At 40.7% G+C, this 21,334-nt stretch overlaps 1 protein-coding gene across 7 annotated transcripts in view; it reads left to right on the top strand.

The window, feature by feature from the left end:
* SHC3 (SHC adaptor protein 3) overlaps positions 1-21,334 on the top strand; it is a 148,916-nt gene that overhangs the window by 52,663 nt on the left and 74,919 nt on the right. For 4 of the 7 annotated variants that reach the window (XM_036238631.1, XM_036238633.1, XM_036238632.1 and 1 more), the window contains one exon: positions 10,357-10,481. The exons of the other annotated variants lie outside the window; for them this stretch is intronic. In XM_036238631.1, coding sequence (XP_036094524.1) covers positions 10,357-10,481 — 125 coding nt within the window. The remainder of the gene's footprint in view (positions 1-10,356; positions 10,482-21,334) is intronic. 7 annotated transcript variants of the gene reach the window in all.

Genomic DNA, 21,334 nt, shown 5'->3' with positions numbered 1-21,334 from the left:
AAATCCATGTGGTCTAATGTGTCATTTAAGGCCTCTGTATCCTTACTGATTTTCTGTCTCAATGATCTATCCATTGATGTCAATGATGTGTTAAAGTCCCTTGCTATTATTGTATTACTGGCAATCTTTTCTTCTGTTTCTGTCAATATTTGCTTTATATATTTAGGTACTCCTTTGTTGGATGTGTAAATGTTTACAAGTATTATATCCTCCTATAGATCGATCCCGTTAGTATGAAATCTTTTTGTCTGTTGTTGTAGCCTTTGTTTTAGAGTCTGTTATGTCTGATATAAGTATTGCTACTCCAGCTTTTTTTTCTTTTTTATTTGCATGAAATATCTTTTTCCATCCCTTTGCTTTCAATCTGTACGTGTCTTTTGAACTGAAGTGGGTCTCTTGTAGGAATATAGATGGATCTTGTTTTCTTACTCATTTATCCACCCCATGTCTTTCAATTGTAGTGTTTAATCTATTTACATTTGAAGTAATTATTGATAGGTATATAGTTATCGACATTTTATTATTTATATTTTTCATCTTTTTATTTTCTTCTTCCTCTTAAAGAGGTTCCTTTAACATTTCTTATAATACTAGTTGGGTGGTGATGAAATCATTTGCCTCTTTTTTGTCTGAAAACATCAAGTAATTAATGTGTGCTTATTGGTTTACCATTGGAGTGTACAAAAGCAGTGTAACCTGCCACCACAAACCCAATACCATTAAATATTTTAAAATACCACATTTCAACTCTCAAATGGACTCTTCACACATTTGAACATCTCTGAAACCTGGATGTACCTTGTATTTAGTCATGTTTTAAACTCTTCTTGCCAGGCAGGCAGCAGCTGTGTATTTACTGTCATGGCTAAACATGCGAACATCTTATTGTTGTTCATGTCAGCTTAAGTAAATGACTTTGCTTCTCAATAATCAGTCCACCAACCATTTAAGGGAACATGAATTCTCATTGTTGGTGAAATTCTTCCCCCGCACCTTCTGGAAAGGCCAAGCATTAAAGCTTGCTAATAGGCTTCAGTGGCTTAATAGGAAATACTGAAATAATTGTGGAGCATTCTTTTGAAAAACTGCTGTGTCACCTACACTCTTGATGGCTCAGAGGATGATATTGCATAGAAATGTTCAGACACCAACAACTAAATCAAAAAGTGATTCACAAAATGTTGAAACCAGAATGCAAAGAAGTGGGAGGAATATTTTAACCTATTTATTTCACTTGCCTATTTCTTTTTATGTATGCAGAAGAGTGGTATGTAATAAAAATCTAGGCATTAATGCATCTAAAAGAGTTCTTTAAAAATTTAAAAGAAAAATGTGGTAAAGTACTGTGTTATATTTTAATTGGCTGCATTTTTTTTTAATTTAGTTATGGGACATCATTATGATATATTTTGCAATCAGTTGCATCCTCGATTTGACTAAATATAACATTTCCTTCACTTTTTCTATGCATTTTCAAATATTTTATATAATTCTAAACTAATAGAAAAGGTGTAAGTATAGGACAAAGAGATGCTATGAGTACAATTTTTTTCTGAACGATTTGAGAATTTATTGGAGATATTGCACCTCTTTAACCCTAACTACATAAGCGTGTACTTCCTGAGGACAGTGATACATCCTTACATCTCCACAGCACAGTGAACTTCGACATTGTTAAAACACTATTACCTAACCTACAGTCATATCCACATTTCATCAGTTGTCCCAATAATGTCCTCCATAGCTGTTTTTGCCCAGTCCAAAATTCCACCCATGATCACACATTGCATTTAGTTGTCACATCTCTTTGAGCTCCTTTAAGCCAGAACTGTTTGCCAGCCTTTGTTTGTCTTTCCTGACATTGACATTTATTAAGAGTTATTTTGTAAAATGTCCCTCAATTCTAATTGTCTGTTGCTTTCCCCTGATTCACTTCAGGTTATAAATTTCTGGCCATAAGCCATAGCAATTGTTGTGTCCCTCTCAGTGTTTGATATTAGGAGGTGTATGATGTCACTGAGTCTCAATATTGATGATGTCAACTTTGATGACTTAGTTAAGGTGATGTATTTTTCATATGCATTGTTGATATAAGTGTTTAGACTGTATATAAAAGGTTATAGTCATCTCTCTTAAAATCATAAGTGTTCTCTCATCATTATAAACTTTTAATATTTATTGTTTGTTATTGAAAAAGAATGAAGTCTAAAGTGTCTAAATGCAACTGATTGTAAAAGGGGTTGAGCCAAGTTGTCTAGTAAACTTGATTTTGAGTTTCCTTGATGAACTCTCGATGAGATATCGCATGTTCCACGAAGGTGGCAGGCTGTCCTTGGAGCTTGTGGCCTGGCACGCGATAGGTGCTCAATAAATGTTTGTTGAAATCTTAAATTTTCAGGAATCCAGAGAAATGACTGAAAATTAAGCATCAGAAAAAGCGAATTGCTAATAGTGACAGCCCAGAAGGCGTGATTAATGAGACAAACTCTGTGGGGAACAGTGACATTAAATGATTTCCTTCCTTAATGCCTCGAGGACCTTTTCTAAGAAAATTAGTGCAGGTGTATCTGCTGAGCAACAAGGAAGTCACTCATTTTAGAAGACACAGCTTCCTTTGTATGAGTATCATTTTTTCTTATAATGTCCTTTTTCTTCACGTTTTTATTTACTACTTATAACCTGGAAAAAATAAGACTTGTTGGATTAAGTTCAAGAGTAACAGTTTATAATGCCTTTTTAAACAAAGCTTTTAAAGACCGGGAAGTAAATTCAATTAGCCCATCTGTAAGTTCCTATAATTTAGTTCAATGCATTTTAATACCTAATATATCAGATAAGAGAGAGACATGTTATTGAATGATGAGTCTGACTGTGTCTCCTCCTCTGAGGGACATGGTTTGTGGCTGGTGTTCTTTTAAGAGAATGAACTCTTTTTTCCATGTTGCCTGCTAGTTACCCAACTACAGACCAATGTTCTTGCTTTGGCGCATACCCTGAGAACCCAAAGTCCTTGCAGTGCCCCATCTGGTGAAGCTTTTAATTCTACCTACCCCACTGAGCTGGGAGCACCTGGGTCAGAAAGCTGCTCCCTCCTGCCTGGTGCAATTTCCTTGGCACTCCTTTAAGGCCCTGCTCACTCTTCCTCGTGCATCTACTGTTTAAATAAGCAGTCTTCACTTCCTCAGGTCTGAGTCTAGCAGGACCAACTTTGCATAGGTAACTGCCAGACCTCTTGTCCCACTTCCACTTGAGCTGGTGATGGTAGCTGGCAAATGGCTCCTGGGGATGTGGTTTTCAGACCCTGAGAGGAGGCGTCTGCAATGCCAGCAAACCCTCCTTGCTGCTTATGGCCACCAGAGGCCCAGGCTGTCCTTACCTACATTCCTTCTCAACCTTCTTGGGACCTGCAGGACAACCAGGTGACAGTGAAGGTATGGTGGGGTTATAATGCTTGCAGCCTGTACACCAGGCGCTCCCTGAGTGTGCACTGAGCAGGGGGAAGGTACTTACTTAAGCAATTTTAAAGTGAACCCACCTTCCTCAGACACCAGATCTGGTCCTATATGGGAGAAATAAATAGTCTCTACACGAGACTATTATTGGCATTTGGGGCTGGGTCATGCTTTCGTGTGTGTGTGTGTGTGTGTGTGTGTGTGTGTGTGTGTGTGTGTTTTTCTGTGCATTTTAGGATGTTTAGCAGCCCCTGAATCTCTACTCAGTAGGTGCACCCACCCAACATTGTGACAACCAAAACTGTCTTTAGACTTTGCCCAGTGTCCCGTGGGTTAGTGCCATTGTACTAATCTACACACCTTAAAACTGAATTCTATTTCATTTTCAAAGTCATAAACACATGCCCACTCAAGAAATTCTAGCAAAGTACAAAAAAAAAGGGAAGAGGAGGTTTTCCCTTAATTTATCACATACTTGCAATCACACTTTATGCAAAGTTTTGTTTCTTCCATTTATCTTTAAATGTAATATTAAGTAATCAGGTTTACATATTAATTTAACTTTATGTTATGTGTGTGTTAGCTCTAGGTTATCCCTTCCAATTTATTCAGCTAGTCTTAAGGGAAATGAATTCAGCCCTTTACATGTGGTGGGAGCCGACTCTCCTGAGGTGGTTGGGGTGGGGTTTCCAAGATTCTTGAACCACAGACACAAGTGAGTACCGATGTTCCAGTTCTCACAAAATCAAGAATCATCTTCTGCTCACTTATTAGCAGGTTACATTTTTTATGTTTGGCTGAATTCCAGTTTTCATGTGAATATGACACTTGTCTGTATTTAACATTGATGCGTGTAGTAGAGTGGGACCTCGTCCTCTGAAGTGTATGTGCCTAAATATGTGTTATTTATTATTTCTTAGCTGTAGTTTGTTTACATCTGAGGCAGCGCTTTCTGACATGCGGCCAGACGCCCACAAAGCCTTTTAATAGCTGTGGAGCACAGGATGTGCTGGAGTATCTCCCACGAGAAGCATATTATCATTTAGGTTTGAAAGGGCTCTAGCTCAATTATTTATAGCCTCAGGCAGAAATTCTATCATTATAGGCATAAATATACATTAAAAAATGATGATACATTTGATAGGAAATACTGAAGGTTTAATTATGCCCAGAATAAAGAAAGAGATTAAAACCCATATGAATCTCAGTTGATTGGTCTGTGGTCCAGTGGTTTAGCCTGTAGGTGGGAGACACTGCAGTTTTACTCCAGGCTGCTACAAAGGCCTGTGATGGTGCACATGGTCCTTAGTGTCTGACTCTGACAGCTATGAATGGTTCTTTAAAAATTTTTTCTTGGCTTCAACTTAATTACTACTTTTCTTTTTATTGTGATAAAACATATATAATGTAAAATTTACCATTTTAACCATTTTAAGTGTACACTTCAGTGATATTGTGCAGCTATTACTACCTTCCATCTCCAGAACTTTTTCATCTTCCCAAACTGAAACTCTGTCCCCATAAACACTAACTCTGCATTGTCCCCTTCCCCAGCTGCTGGCACCTACCATTCTACTTCCTGTCTCTATGAATTTGAATACTCTAGGTACCTCATATAAGAGGAATCACACAGTATTTGTCCTTGTGTGACTGGCTTATCTCACTTAGCGTAACGCCTCAAGATTATCCATCTTACAGCGTGTGTCAGAATTTCCTTCCTTTTTAATGCCGAGTCATAGTCTATTATATGTGTATACCACATTTCATTTGTCCATTCATCTGGTCACAGGGCACTGAGTTGTTTCACCTTTGACTATTGTAAATAACGCTGCTATGAACATGGGTGTACAAATATCTCTTCAAGATCTTGCATTCAACCTTTTTGGGTAGTTAGTTACCTAGAAGTGGAATTGCTGGATCATGTGATAATTCCACCATACCATTTCCTACAGCATCTATACCCCTTTACATTCCCACCAACAGTGCACGAGGGTTCCAATTTCTTCACATTCTTGCCAACACTTCCTATATTTTTTTTGTATTAACTATCTTAATAGCCATGGATGTGATTTGATATCTCATTATAGCTTTAACAGGAATGATCATTTGCACTTGTATTGTGTGTGTGTGTATTTTTTATCCCGCCTTTGTCCCATCCCACCTCGGTCCTTCCCAGGATTCCTTACCACAGGGTTCACTCTGCATTAGACTCCTAATAGTTTGCCCAGTAGTGTTTTCTCCACCAGTTTTTTTCTTTAAAAAATATCATATTCCTGTTTCCAAATCACATTCATTGTGTTTTTCTCTAGCTTCAAAAGCTACCAGCTTACATCCTCATCCTGCTGGCTAGTTTTCTCATTTTAATTGTCATTATTGTTTCTGTATTTACAAATGAACTTGTTGAAGTATAACATACCTCTGATGGAGTACATAAATGTCAGATGCAAACACCAAGGAACTGTCACCAGATCATCATCTCCAGACTGCAGAATGACGCTTATGCCCTCCCAATCCAATGAACCCCCACCCTATTCTTGATTTTCTCGTAAGTGGGTGGATACAATGTATCCATGTGTCTGCCTTTTTCTTTGCCTCATCATTTTATCTGGACCTTCCTTCATGCTGCTGCCTGCTCCATGAGTTCGTTCTTTTTTACTGCTAAGTGATGCCCCGCGAGTAGAGTACCACAAAGCGGCGATGCACGTTCTTGTGTGTGTCTTCAAGGAATGTGTGCCCCTATTCTCTGGAACATGTGCATACATTCTTGTGTGTGTCTCTCTCATGTGTGTTGATGAGTCAAAGAGTAGACTGTATTTCTTGTTTGATTAAATATTTTATATGTGTGTGACTATACATTTTCCTCTTGCTTCATTGATGTCTGAGTTATAAGGATGAAACTACCCATTGTAGGTATACAGTTTGATAGGTGTTGGCTATTGTATACAGTCATTTAATTGCCACACAAAAAAGATATAAAACATTTCTATACTCACTCTCACCCTAATTCCCCTGCGCCTTTTGCAGTCAACAGCCATCCCTAGTTCTGCTCTAGGCAACCACAATACTTTCTGACAATTTAATTTTACCTTTTCTAGAATTTCACATAAATGGAATCATACCGAATGAGACCTTTTGTGTCTGGCTTCTTTTATTCAGCACATGCCTTAAGGGCCACCCATGTTGTGTGTCATTGCTAATAGGGATACAGAATGACACAGAACTTTGAAAAACAGCTGGACAGGTTTTTTTTTTTTTTAATAAAGTTAAATACAGTTTTATCATACAACCCAGCAATAAACATATGTCCACAGTATGTCAAAGTTCATAGTACATTATTCATAATAGATCCAAGAAACAACCCAATTATTCACTAATCAATGAGCAGTGAAACAAATTCTGGCATATATATGCTATAAGTACCACTCAACAATAAAAAGGAGTGAATTACTAATGCATGTGATAACATGGACTGATTTCTTACTCTTTTATTCTTTTCTAAAATTTGGCTAAAACAACAGATGTTTATTGTAATAGGTCAAACAACACAGAAATATAGAAAGAAAAGATAAAGAAAAAGTTTCTCCCTGTCCCAATCACACGTATTTCAGGCATGGTAACAGGTAACCACATTTTTTTTTGCATTAGTATACATACACACACATCACACACACGCACACACACACACACACGCACTATAGACACACACCACATACACATGAACTCTTCCTCTTTTTGTTAAAAACAGGAGTGCTACCATACTCATTACTCCACTTTGCCTTCTTCATAAATAGATCAGTAGATTTGGGTCTTCTCTTTTTTTCATAGCTGCAAATCATTATGGCTATATGATAATTCAGTGAATTATTCCCGTTTTTGTTTTGTTTTGCTGGACAAAGCGATGCTTCAAGGACACGGGGGCCTCTCTCCTTATGTGTGGAGCGATAGGGAGGATGAAGGACTAAATTTAGCTCTATATTATGTGATGTGGCAAAAAAGCAGCATCTTAGGCCTTCAAGTGGAGGGTGGGGGGTGTGGGGATTACCACATCTGAGCACAAGCTGAGTCCTAGTAGGTCTCTCTGTTGAGAAGGATGCTGCAGAGTTGCCTCTGAAGTTCACGCTATTATGAGCAATTTATGAAAGTGGCCCTTTCTTCCCAACCTTGCAGCACTGGGTCTTAGTGTCATTAATTTTTATCAGTTTTATGGTCAAAACAATGTTGCTTTTTCCTCTGAGGTTTTGCGCGCACGTGTGTGTGTGTGTATTTGTGTGTGTGTCTGTGTGTGTGTCTGTGTGTGTGTGTATGTACCAGGAAGGTGACACTTGTCACATCTATTTACTAGCTAGTTTCATTTCTTTTTGATGAATTACCTGTTTACATCATTTGTTCATTTTCCTATTGGGTTCTTCTTTATTTTCTTATAATTTGTGGGAACTTTTAGCATATTTGATAAGTGCTGGAATATTTTGCTGTACAATTAAAATTTTTTTTGTTAGAGTACATCTATCAATGTTTCCTTTTTATGACTCATCTTGAGTATCTCCCTTATCAAGAGATTATATTAATTGTTTTCTAATATTTTTATTCACTTTACTTTTTCTCTTAGATTCTTTTTCACCTGTAATAAGATAGCCAACTTTACCCAATTGGAACCCCCCTCTGAGTTATTATTTATTAAATTCCCTTAGGTACTTGGCTATGTTACTGGGCACTGTCGTAGTTCACTGATATATCTGTTTTCCATGTGCCAATAACTTATGGTTCTGATTGTAGTGGTGGTGCAGTCATGTTTCTTATCTGGTAGGAGGCATGTGACATCATGGACTGTTTTTTCTTGGTGCTTAAAAAATTTTTAGAATTTTTGAACTTTCTTTGCTTTACAACAACATACTGCTCAGTGCAAAAGAGATCTCATCAGGATTACAATAATAATCAATTTAATTTATTGCTTTGGGGAGCATTTACATTTAGTAACTTTATACTTTTATATCTGGCATATGGCTTGAATTTCCATTCATTCAAATCTTTGCTTATGTCCTTCAATATCATTTTACTCTTGTCTTTATGCAGGCTGTGCCACTCTTATCACACTCCATCTATGTCTTGCACTATTTTGGCCTTGAAGTGCATGAGACTTTCACCCTTAAGCTCATTGTGACCAACATAGTCTGCCTCAGCATTCGTAGCTCCACCCGTATAGTGGTGGTTTTTGCCTGTTTTCTTAGTTCCGTGTCATTGTTACTGCTCCAGGTCACCCGTCCGTCCTCCGTAGCTGCTACCGAGGCACCTCCTGCTCCACCAAGGATGGAGCCTGAGCGGAGCCACCAAAACTCAAAAGGGAACTGCCAAAACCATCAGGACTCAGCTGTGCTCAGGTGCAATGATTTCCCCCTTTGACCGAGCAGTTGAAGGCTCAAGATCCTACCTTTCTCTGAGGCCTTCACCATGACGGACATGTGAGACCAGATGTGCAGCTTGGTCCTCCTCATCACTTCATGCAACTGGTCTCACCTCCTTATGTCAGTGCTGAGCCCGCTGGAAGCGCTGGCTCCTCTTGTCTGTCTGTCCTCCTGTGTGCAGGGTCTGAGCTGCTAGGCACACGATTAACCCCCAGAGAAGGAAAAGCCAGCCAAGGCTGACTCTAGAGCAAGTACTGGTCATGTATTTTGGCCACTCAATGGGCCTTCTTGCACCCCTGGAGGAGAACAAATGGACAGGGACATGATATATGCTCACCTACCTCGTGTCATCTAAGTGACGTCTTGTATCTATCTGATGGCTGTGCCTAACCCTTCTCAACAGCGCTGGGTACCTGCCCATCATGTGTATTCATATGGTTGCGTGTGGACCTGATGATGGACTTGGACAGCTTTTGAAGGCAGAGCAGGTGTTCTGAGAGTTCCTGTGAGAGGCAGAGACGAGGAGCTCTGGGTTGTGCCCAGCGCCACGTAGTGCACCAAGCAGCCCGCCCACAGGACCATGATGCCCCTGGTAGTTGTGAGCTGTGGCGATGGAGCAAGACCTCACACCTGAGGCTGGGCACCCCTGATTTCTGTGTGACTGTGGGCATGCCCTTCTCATTGCTCATGGGAAGCTGATGGCAATGTGGCCCGTGAACACCACATGGGCAAGGTCTGGACTTGGAGCCCAAGTGTCTAATTCAGATTCGACTCTACTAATATGCTGTGATTCTGGGAAGAGTTAAGTACCTTCTCTGAGCTGAATTTCTTTTATCTTGGTTTATTTTTCCCCAAATGGGAAGAAAGTGTAACTATAACTTAGGGTCAGTGGCCCAGGGAGGTGAGGCCCGTTGAAATGCACAGTAGGGGGCAGCTGTGCCTCACTCTCAGGGGCTGTGTGACCACGATGTGGTATGTGTGTATGTCGTATATGTTTGTGAGTGAGTGTGTGAGAGTGTGAGTGAGAGTGTGTGTGAGTGTGAGTGTGTGAAAGAGAGAGAGAGAGAGCACGCTCCCCTCCTACAGCTTAGAGTCTTTGTTGTCAGGAGCCCAGAGACCTGCCCTGTGGGTCCCTGACCCTACTTTCCTCTTGCACTTCTCATTAACTCAGAGGTTACCTTTACACATAGAAACCACCCAGAGAGATTTCTTTGCAGTGACTTTTACTGTTTCAGGCCTCCTCTTGTTCCCTCTTGCCCTTTCTCTTCCCCCAAATCAGAGGGACTCTGCTTTCACATTACCCAGAAACAGATAAATATGGGCAGAAAGTTGGACATGAGGACTGAGAAGGGGGCTGTCTGCAAATAGAACAGTCCACTGTGCACAGAAAAGGGAATTATGTCCTGTCAAAATAAGTACTAGGAGAGTGACACTTAGCACATGAAGGGCTATGTTAACAGCCTTGATAAATAAGGAAGAATCACATTTTCTCTCTTGCCTTGCAGATGTATGTACACCAGAGGGCACTTTCTGCAGGACTCATGGCCCTGCCATCTCTACCCTCCCTCCCTTGGGCTGCTGTTCCTGAATCCGGACTGTCCAGCTTATCGTCTGACCCTGCCCCTCAGTGGTGACCTCCGCCTGCTCTACTCTATCCTCCCATTTCTCAGAGTGCCTCCGCATCTGTCTATTCTGATGGGGCTTGTCCATTGTCCTATTGATCGTTGGTTTTGTAGCTTTTTGCCTGGTATTAAACATATTTTTGCAAAAAAACAAACCAAAAAAAACAAAAAAACAAAAAAACCCAACACATTGTGTTCATGGAGTATTTATTGCCAAAAGTTTATACTTTGGCATTTTGTATTTCGCGTTGCTTATCTTCTAGAGTTAGTTTATATAATAATCTGTAGTTTTCTTATTATTAATAAAATGGTGACAGGGAGGACATTTTTGGACCAGTCAAGTGAACCTCCTGCTTTGTCCTCTCCTCTAGTGCTGAGCTCCCAGGCTCCTCCCTGTTGACTACCAGCAGCTGCCCTAAGTCGGGGAGCTCACTGAGGTGGCCTCCCATGAGGTCGCAAGGCCAGCCCGAGCTCTACTTCAGTTTCCCCCAGTGCAGCTTGATGTCAGAGTATATGTGTTCTGATTTATCTTAGAGGAGCTAGTGCTGGAGAAAATCACACTGATGGAAGGTGGTCTTTTACCTCAGGAAGCAGGAAAATGTGAATTAGCTGCCTTGGTGAAAGAGACTCTGGCATTTGCTGTGCTGACAACCATTTTATTGTCACGTGTTTGACTTTGTCAAAGTCTCCTAGATTGGAAATGGGGAAATTAGTTTAAATTCTAGTTTCACTACTGACTTGCAGAGGGTTTGTGGAATGCAGCTAAGTGCATCTGGAGCCACTTGATGCATGTGTGTATGTCCATGTGCATGGATGGCCGTGTGTGTGCAGTGGAACCCCAGTGGCGGTAAGGAGCACATGAGATCACCCTGCCAGCCCTCCACATAGTCTCTGGTGAATAGGAATAAAAAACTGTTATTACATATGGACTTTTCAGTAGCTTATACTCACACATGGATCTACTTATTTTTCTATAATTTTCTAGAGACCATATGTTTCTTGGGACCATATGTCTGTAAATGAATGAGATTTTGGTCAATGTGAATGTATGTTGTGTCTGGAGCCAGAATTAGCTACCAGGACTTCACAGTTCTCTCTTTCTCTCTCTGTCTCTCTCTCTATGTATATATGGGCATATATGCATATGTATGTAGTTATATGTAATCAATTTTAGGATCAGTTCACGTGCCTCCATCAATTAAAGGCCTTTGTTCAGTTCTGAAGGAAGATCTTTGATTCAAATCAAAGATCGCTTTGATTTGAATATTGATGATGAAAACGGCAACAGTTATTTTGTGTTTGCCTCATGCCAGGCACTGTTAATGTTAAGAGGCTTTGTGGGTTCATAGATGTTCTCAGTTAATCTTCACAGACAACTCATGAGATTGATATGATTGTTAACCTCTTAAAGGCTGAGCTCAGGCGGAGGGGGTGGAATTCACATGTGCACCCTAACCACTTCTCTGTGCATGAATCCCTGTGGGCACAGGGAACCAGAGGGTCTCATCAGGGAAGGAATGTGTGTGTCTGTTTTTTTTTGCTGAACCTGTTGGTGGAGGAATTTGGGGGGCATTTCTATCCCTCTGATGTCTCGAGGGCTGTGTGTTCATTTTAGAGAGTCAGTGTGTGTCTTTGGAAGATGGATTCAGTGTTATCTTCTGTGGTTTGTGTCCCTGAGATAGCCTTGTGCAAAGCTGATCTAAACAGAGTGAAGTCCTGCCCACTGGCTACTATATCCACTCTTCACTCTAGTTATGGTCTGTTGTGAGCTGGGGCTCCTGAGTAGTTTCCTGACTGAATAGCATTTCACATCATGTTTCTTTAAATCTTTTAATGGAAGTCGGAAGGTGGGAGGTATTTGGTGTAATTGGTGATCAAGAGAGAACCTTTCAGTTTCAAATTTAAGAAAAAAGTATTGACCAAAATAAGGAGTCCACAATGAGGAAATTTTCTAGGACTTACCAAACCTCCCAGTCTTAAACTGGTGTCCAATTCCTAGGTGGACACTGAATGTTTGTTATCCAAATGTAGTAACTTAAAAGGCTAAGAAAGGCCTAAGTTTTAGGTTTACATATTTTAGCTTGGATTTGTGAAGAGCAAGCCTAAAGGCTAGAGCACAATTTAGTCTGACTGTACAGGAATTTAATCTATGAGTTATGCATAGAAACAAAACAAAGCAAAAAAAACCATTTTAATTTGCTCCTGTGGTACTCTGTGTGGTGTGATTCAGAATCTCTTTTGTGCCCATATTGGTGATGAAGATGGTAGTTTACCTTTTGCTCTTGTCTATTAAGAAATCTAGACATGAGTTATTTGGGTAGAGAAAGAGCCTATGAAATGACTCCTCTCCATCCATCTGCACTGTTTTTCCCAGTTAGGAAATGGAGCTCCTAGAAGTAGACCATGTTAGAAGCAGAAACCAAAAAAGGGAAATGACCCTGATATGTTCCCCCTCCATCCCAGCTCACCAGAGTGTTTCTGTTCAAGAGGATGCTGGTAGATGGGTCAGCCGAAAGTCTGGTCCTATTTTTGCTTATTATGGACAAGCTCTGTTTACTTCCACTCTGTTCCTTTTCTCCTCACATGTAGCAAACCTAGAGTCTGGATGCTGAACACCAGCAGAGAGTTGGAGGAGCTTACTTTTCTTTTCTTTAAAGATTTTTTAATTAAAATATTGTAAGAATGTTCTCTAACACAATTAATCATGAAAAGATTATGCTCTTTTATTTTCTCTTTCCTTAAACTTAATGGAAACTGTTGAGCCTCCTGTATGCTTTTGAGATGGTCATTTAGATTTGGCTACAAGAGGAAACAGGAGAAGCTCAAGAAGAAACAAAACTTATTATATTCCTCAGTCCTAGAGGCAGGAGGCACAGCATGAAGGGCCATGTGGGGAAGAACCAGGGTGGATAGGAGGCAGAGGACTGGAGGAAAGGGAAGGTTTAGGCCAGAGCCTTTACTGGAGTTAGGGCAGGCCAGGGTAGAACAGGTGAACAGGTTAGGACTGGCTAGTTTGAATAATCTCAGCAGGCTCTGAGCTGTAAGGATGGTCCCTAGTTTTCTGGCACCTGGTCCTGGGATGATTAAGGCAGAGGAAAACAAGTCAGATAGAGAAGGCCTGGCTCTGGATTGGTTGGTTTGCATGCCAGAAGAATGCTCTGCTGGGTCTTTCTACCTTTAAGAATGGGCTAACCTCATGAGGTGGTCTCTCCCCAACTAGACAGGTCTTCTGAGATGTCAAAACATCATGACATACAGAAAATAATTATAGCAGATGTGTCTGTGTATGGCACAGGACTGTTAAACAGGGTTGCAAAATCCTCCTGATGTCTGAACCTATTTTTAGATGCCACCTCTGAGACCTGCATCTACCCACCCACAGGATCCCAAAGGGAAAGGTTTCACTGAGAAGCGTGCCCTCAGTCTCCAATGCATTAGACAGCACAGGACAGGGGCAGCTGTGGCTTAGGTGTCTGAGTGACCTGGCTAATGGGGTTTAGCTGCCATTTTGCATAGAAAAGTGAACATAGAAGACCGAGGAGAGACCAGGTGTTTGGCCTAGGTCTATGCAATTGGTATCTATTGCTCTGTCAAGACAAGCAGAAAAGAGACTTTGTGATGGAGGCCTGCCCTGAGCTTCACAGGACCTATCGGAAATCCTGGACCCAGTCGTCTCCTCAGGGAGCATTGCAACAGCCCTTCTTACCTCCTGCCTCCCAGTTCACCCATGCATCCAGTTACTGTAGATCAGTTTGCATTTCCTAGAGTTTATACATAAATGGAATAATGCAACACATACTCTTTTTTGCCTCACTGCTCTCAGGCAGTAAAATTACATTAAGATTTATTCATGTTGTGCATGTCCATAGTCCCTGCTTTTCGCTGCTGAGCCCCCGTTAACATGGTTGGTTTATCCACTCAAGGCAGATTTTGGACCTTATGTCTCTTACTTTCTGGTCCCCACAGCCCCCATCTTGCACACCCCACAAGCTCCTGGTAGATTAGCATTGATGTTGAGGATTTCAGAAGCCTTATATGGTTCTGTGACTGTAAGGATTCTAAAAGTCTAAGTCCCGTTGTGAATGGCCTTGCTGGAAAACATGTGGATGGGCTCCCCAGAGGTCCATCAGCTGGAGTTCATAAAAAGTGCCATCTCTGTGGACCCCCTGCTGGGCCTGGCTTTATAGCTATGGCTTCATGGCATCAGCGTCCCACAACCAGGGCTCAGGTACTCGCTGGTGGTGTGATCTCAGGCACGACACTTAACTCCTATTTGCCTCCATTGCCTCAACTATAAGACCCCCATAAGTGGTCCTTCCAGGGTAGGTGAGGATTAAATGAGGCAATAACTTAAGAGCAGGTAGAACAGACCCCGGCACACTTGTCAGTCTCATGGGGTCCCCTTTCGTTTCGGGGGTCAGGTTTGTTTGCTTCTCCTCTATTCCTGCTTTGCCATAAAGAAGCAGATTTCAGTGGATTTGAGTTCTTTAAAACCTGTGGTGTTTGATCTCAGAAGATGCATCTCTCCAAAAAGATATGTGACTCAGAATCTGGCAGTGAGGACAGATATGCACAGGGTCTCCCAGGATCTGTGGATTCCATGCTGCCTGGGTGGCCCTGCTCAGCCCCTTAGTAGCACTCTTAAGGCAATGGTGTCATGCAGCTGGGTGCACCCATCCTGATTGCCTGAGAAGTGGCTCATTTATAATAAAGTTGCACCTGCCTAAAAGAACAATTATAGGAAGTAATTGTTCTCTTTGATTGGCTTATTAACATTGCCAAGAGTCCAATTGGGAGCGGAAGATTTTTTTGAACCCGATGGTTACAATTTTAAAGGAGAAAAGAAAATTCAGTAAAAGTGTTTGTAAGAATACAGCAAGTCCGTGACCTGTCAAAGGCATCTGTGTTGTGATGCCACCTGTGACCTTGAGCAAACTTTAAAATTAGTTTTTAAGCCATAAAGACCATAGGCTTCAATATTGTCTCAGTTGGCCTTTACTCTTAACATACATTATTGCAATCCCAAGAGTTTTCCTTTGATTTTGTGAGATACCTTTTAGCGTGCTTAAGGAATCTCTTTTCTTGTTTCCTATTGGTTTTTTTATGTGAACATACAGGATACTACTATTTTTTCTTTTATAATCATGAACCAGTTTTCATTTACACAGACTATCTCCATGTGTCTGGGGGCACACTGCAAACACAGACTGTTGGCATAATAATGGCACGGGTGACTGCAATGTGATGAACACTTGGGAAGCTGCTTTGACATCTCACTGATTTCTCAAGTGGCACAGAGATTTCAAAATTCTTGGCTCTGTTTATGCTTGTAGCATACCTGTTGTTAGAAGATTTGAGTGTTTTCAACCCATTTCAACCCAGCAAATTACTTTTTAGAAATCAAGTTTAAAGAAATTTTGGTACCTAAAATTATAGTTGGACTCCACATTTACCACATGATTGGTCCTACTTCAACTCTTTAGAATACAGGTGCCAGGAGAGTGTCATCTGTATGTGGACAAAACTGGGAAGAAACCTCTTGGCTCCATCCTTCTGGGTGTCAGACATTGCCCACCTGTGTCTTGTGGCTTCAAGAAGGAGATAATGACCTAGTTTCATGTCCTTGGGAAGGGAGAGAGGCTGTCTCCATGATCACAGTGGGCATCTATGATGCCACAGTTAGGCAAGCCTGTGGGTTTTCTTTTCCAAATAGTCCTCTTTTATCACTACTTTCACCACTGAAGTCAGGGCTCATCTCCCTGCTTGCTATTTCTCAGCCTCTCTGTGTCCAGCACATGGCTGTGAAATTAAGATCCATTCACTTCTATTTCTATTCTATCAGCCCTACTTAAAAGGCCTCTGTGGTTCGTCCCTCCTCAGCACATTTCTGAATGCTTTTTGTACCCAAGTCTGAATTCCTAACTCTTCTACCTCTTTTTCATTACTCTTTACAAATGTGTCCCATTTGCTGCTTCCTGGCACTTCTCTAGAAGGCCTTTCCTTACACTTCCACCACCATGTCACATTCCCTGTGGCCCCAGTTCCAATTTGTATTTTGTCATGAGATCTTTTTCCACCACCCCTTGGTCTCCAGCCCCTTTTGCACTGACTAGGTGTACCTGCCCTCTCATTTTTCTGAAGGATGGAATTGTACTCTAGTGATTAGTAAAAGATGACTATAGCCTGCTCTGACTACAGTCTTCTCTAGACTATTCCACGTGTTGTGGGTCTCCTCCATTGCTCTATAGTTTTCTTGAGAACACAGACTATTTTGTCTTTTTCACATTGGTCAGGGCTGTGTTGGATTTGGAGTGGGGATGGAATGAGAAAGAGGATCAAGGACAGCTCCTGGGTGTGAGGTGGGGACAACCCATGGACTATGGTCCCCTTTTTCTGCCATAGTAATGTGAGACAAAAATGGTTTTTGTGGAGACAGTCAAGACTTGTTTGAAAATATTCAACCAAAGAAGATAATAAAGTGAAGATATCAATTGGGTGTAGCAGTCGTTTATAAAATTCTGGCACCATGGGAGATGTTAGGCTAGAAACAAAGACAAGTGAGGCATTTAGAGTTAGAAATAGTAAAACATCTTAGGATGGGGTGGATGAAGGTCACTACAGAGTAAGATGGGACTCAGGTCCAACAGGGGCATAGCTCTCACACTTCTGAAGCTTGGGAAGACAAGATAGGGTACGAATATATTTTGCTAATATTTATCCAACACCCACTTGGAAGGTATAACAGGAGTTGGTTGAGAATTATGGAGAGGATTTCTCTGGCAAGAATTCTGTTCCCTGGGATTCTTATCCCCAAACTTTAGATAGAACGCAGGGTTTCAGGAGATCATACATACTTTGACATGTGTTACCCAGAGTCTGGGAGGCCCAGGACTCACTGAAGTAGGAATAGGTGTGTTTGGGGAGAAATTGCCTCCTGCTGATAGCTGGGCAAAGGTGCTGGGGGCAAGGGATGCCCTATGTGGGCCATGAGCCCACTGGACCCATCTTAGATGGTTTTCTGCTAAAAATTGGGGTCATGTCAGCAGCAAAAGGCTGGAGCTACCCAACATGTGTGGACGCCAAGAGGGGGGAAGATATGTGAATAGAACAGACACTGTCCATTTCATGGCACACGCTCCCAAACCTTCTCAGGGTAGAAGGGTCTTCGAAGAAGCAAGAAGAGTGCCTTTGAGGGAAGGAGTCACTGCAAACCTCAGCCCTGGCCAGATGGCCCAGCCCTAGAGCTGGCCATGGCTATGGTGCCCTCACTCCTTCCCCTAAGGCATCCCCAGAACCACACCCCAGGCAAGGAGTCAGAAGCCGTAATCATAGGCTTGGAGGCACCTTCCTTCCTTGGCCTCCTGTTGGCTCCAAGGGAAGCAGGAGGCTTTCACTATTATGGCGGATGGGGAATTTTTATATGGAAAAACAGGAAAATGGAGGAGGTTTAGTGATTGAGGATGTTTCTTTGTCTAAAGTGAATGAACTAGATACAGGATATGCCTGGTGCTTCATCCAGATCATGCAGAAGAGAGATGAGGAAGTGAGTGGAACAGATCCCTGGGGCTCTCCACAATTTAGAGGCTGAGTCACATAGAAGGCAAGAAACCAAGAAAAGGAAAAATGTCAAGGGAGCGAGGACAGCAGGACGCTCATTTGGTTACTTGGAGGCTGTTAGTGATTTTGCAGGGGCAGCTAGTAGGAACAGGAACTGGCTTGGAGGGAGCTGAGGAGGAAGAGGATATGAGGGTGCAGAGGGCAGCATCAACTTTGCGATGTTAGTGGTCCATTTTATGGAGGTGCCATAATGTTTTGAGCTGGCCTCTATGATAGACATTGTTTCTCATGAGTCTGTTGGAAACCTTTCTCCAATCAATGATGGTGCACACAAGTCTTCTGGCCTGTGTGTAAGTGTATTTAGAGAGAGCATGCCAAAGTTCAACTGCTGGACCAGAGGGACTGTGCGTTTTTTGTTTTGTTGAAATATGACCAATCTGTACTCATGGAGGCAGCACCAAGCTACCTCATCATTGATGTAGGGTATTTCCCTACAAAGCCTTATAAAACTTAAGTCTTTAGCTGTGGGAATCGAATTTTAGTATAGGCTTTAATTTGTATACTTACTATGAATAAAACTGAGAATCTTTTATATTTTCAAGAGCTGTTTGTATCTCCTGTGAACTCTTAATAACTTTTGCCCATTTTCCTCTGGGTTTTTGAAGTTTTCTTTATTAACTTATATTAAGACAATTATCTCTGACTGAAATGTTATTTTTTTTCTAGTGCTTAAATTTTTATTTTTATGTTATCCAATGTGTCAATATTTTCTTTGATGAATTCTGGTATTTGTATCATCCTTCCACTCAAAGGTAAAAAAAAAACTCTTCCCAGTTTCCTTTTAGTACTTTTATGGTTTTATTACAAAAATTTAAATTTGTGATCCATCTAGAATTTATTTGCATATAAAGCACAAGATAGGAACCCCACTCACTTTTTCCTGGATAGTTGCCCAGGTACTCAAATGCCACTCACTGAGTAACTCTTTCCCCTTACTGACATGTGCTATCACATTTTTTACTGTAGGAGAGGAAAAACTTTTTTGCTCTCCTATATTCTCTGGTTAAAGCTCTGCAAATTAGACAAAAGACAGCTTAACAAGAGAAAAACAAATAGTTGATTAATGCATGCTGAGTGAATCCGGGCAGGGAAACTCAGTGATTCTTTGAGGAAAACACTCAAAGAAGTGTTTGGAACTTAGGCTTATATATACCATCTTAACCAAAGGTCAATAAGTCTGTATAGAAGTAACAAGACCCGGGAGAAGGATTTTGAGTTTCTTGGTGCAGCAAATTGTGAGAAGGTAAATGCATGTGGGAGCTAATAGAAGATGAGGGCTAGTAGCCAAGTTTGTCATGTAGATTCCTCTGCTGCATCTCAGGGCTGATCAGGTTCTAGAGTTATCTTCTTCAGTGATTAACTTCTGTCTTTCCTGGTAGAGAGGGAAGGAGAAACACCTTTATAAGTGTGTGTCCTGTTTTAGGCAAATAAAGGAGGGCAGATAGCTTTTCTTGTATCTGCTTCTTCTCAATTGCTTTCTACTCAAAATAATCCTTATGCCAAAGTGGCTTACTTGGGGTGGCATCTTTTGATAGTCTTTACCGGTAACATGTATCTCCCCTTTTTGTTTGCTGTTATATGTATTTGTTTGTAGTCATTCTCCAAACTGGAATACAATCCCATAAGTGCAGAAATCATCCAAATGTCCTTTGAAAAAAATTGTTTGAGTCTGTAATGTGTGTGTGTGTGTGTGTGTGTATTGGGTGGGCAGCAATGAGATGGACAAGTAGAAAGAAAGATGGTGCTACATGATTTCAAAAACTCTGGTACAAAAATTCTACATTCCAGTGGAAAAGTTATGAACAGTGAACGATACTGACTCTAATGATGAAAATTTTAGACTTAATAGGGGAAGATGATGGAATTATGAAAAAGTGGGGTTTGGCATTTGGGGTTACTTTCAGATAACTGCGAAGGTGTCAAAGATTACATTTTCATATTAACTGAACTCTGTATCATGGTTTGGCTTACTGAAATGAGGTCCCACTGAGTAGAATGTTAAGAAGCAATCTCTTATTAAAAATGGCAAAATCGCTAACTTAGACTCACACTGGGCTTAAATGGAATTACACAAAGCTAAATAATTACTGCTAAATGAACAAATTGAAAGAGTTCTGCTCACCAAAATTCAGGGTGCCAAACAGTAAGGAGGGACAAGGAGAATCATTACTTTTAAAAATAGACTTTGGAGTTAAAGTTACTAATTTCATTCATCTAAATGTTTCAATTATTAATAGTTATGTCACATTTCTATTTCAAATAGAAACAGATACTGTCAGCCTGGTTGAAATGAGAATTCACACACATTTGTGATCATATGAACATTAGAAACAAATTTGCGCCAATGAGGAAGGGAGAGTATTATTCTGAAAACCAGCTTGATTTGCAAACTTCTTTGGGAACTCTAAAGGCTGGCTCACAAGAGGATCCTTAGGACTTTCTTGAGTCCACAAGCTCTGAGAAATTTTTGGAATTTCTTACATTTGCATATTTTTTAAGGACAAAAGACTGAGTCTCTGACTGTGCCCTAATATGCTTGCATGCCTTTCTGTGGGAGGACTTGTTTGATAGAACATGTTTATTATTTGCAGTGTCTTATCCACGATCTCATTTTTTAATGCTCATTTGTTGTTTTCACCACCCTCTCCCAGAAGTGGCACAGAACTAGCAAGCTCGTTGCCCAAGCTCCATGGCAGCCTGACGGGATTAGGCTTTTGATGGCCTCTAACCTGTATTGTAGGTTAGACGTTTGTAAAACTGTCATCCAAGACTGATTTTTGTGTCTAATCTTCCACGTAAGTGGATGGAAAAATAAATCTGATGCATATTATGGGTATTTAAGGAATGGCTTATGGGAGACTTTCTACCACAAAATCTTTTTCTAGCCTACTGGGACCATCAGAGATTTAGCTGCTTTATTCAGCTAAATATATCACTTAATATGACAAGCACAGTGCAGAAATATGTCAAGCTTTTTTAAAAAATTAAACAGATAAAATATAGATATTGGGGACTTTTGTAGTTCTTTAAAGAGACAACTTGACCTTCTTCATTAAGGAATTTTTTAGAAAGTTACTTTCAATGATAGTTTTGTTAGAACCACAGTAAAAACATTATTATAAAATAAATGACTAAACACAAATGTCAAAAAATTTATTTCTTTTAAATAAACTTTTTCTGAGTCATGGTGATTCATAGTCTACAGTTTTCATGCATCTGAACTTTTAGAATAGTATTTCTTTCT

Source organism: Rousettus aegyptiacus, unplaced genomic scaffold (assembly GCF_014176215.1).
Source record: "Rousettus aegyptiacus isolate mRouAeg1 unplaced genomic scaffold, mRouAeg1.p scaffold_m13_p_3, whole genome shotgun sequence".
Classification (NCBI taxonomy): Eukaryota; Metazoa; Chordata; class Mammalia; order Chiroptera; family Pteropodidae; genus Rousettus; species Rousettus aegyptiacus.
The sequence above is the reverse complement of the archived record's forward strand: the minus strand, read 5'-3'. Positions and strand labels throughout refer to the sequence as shown.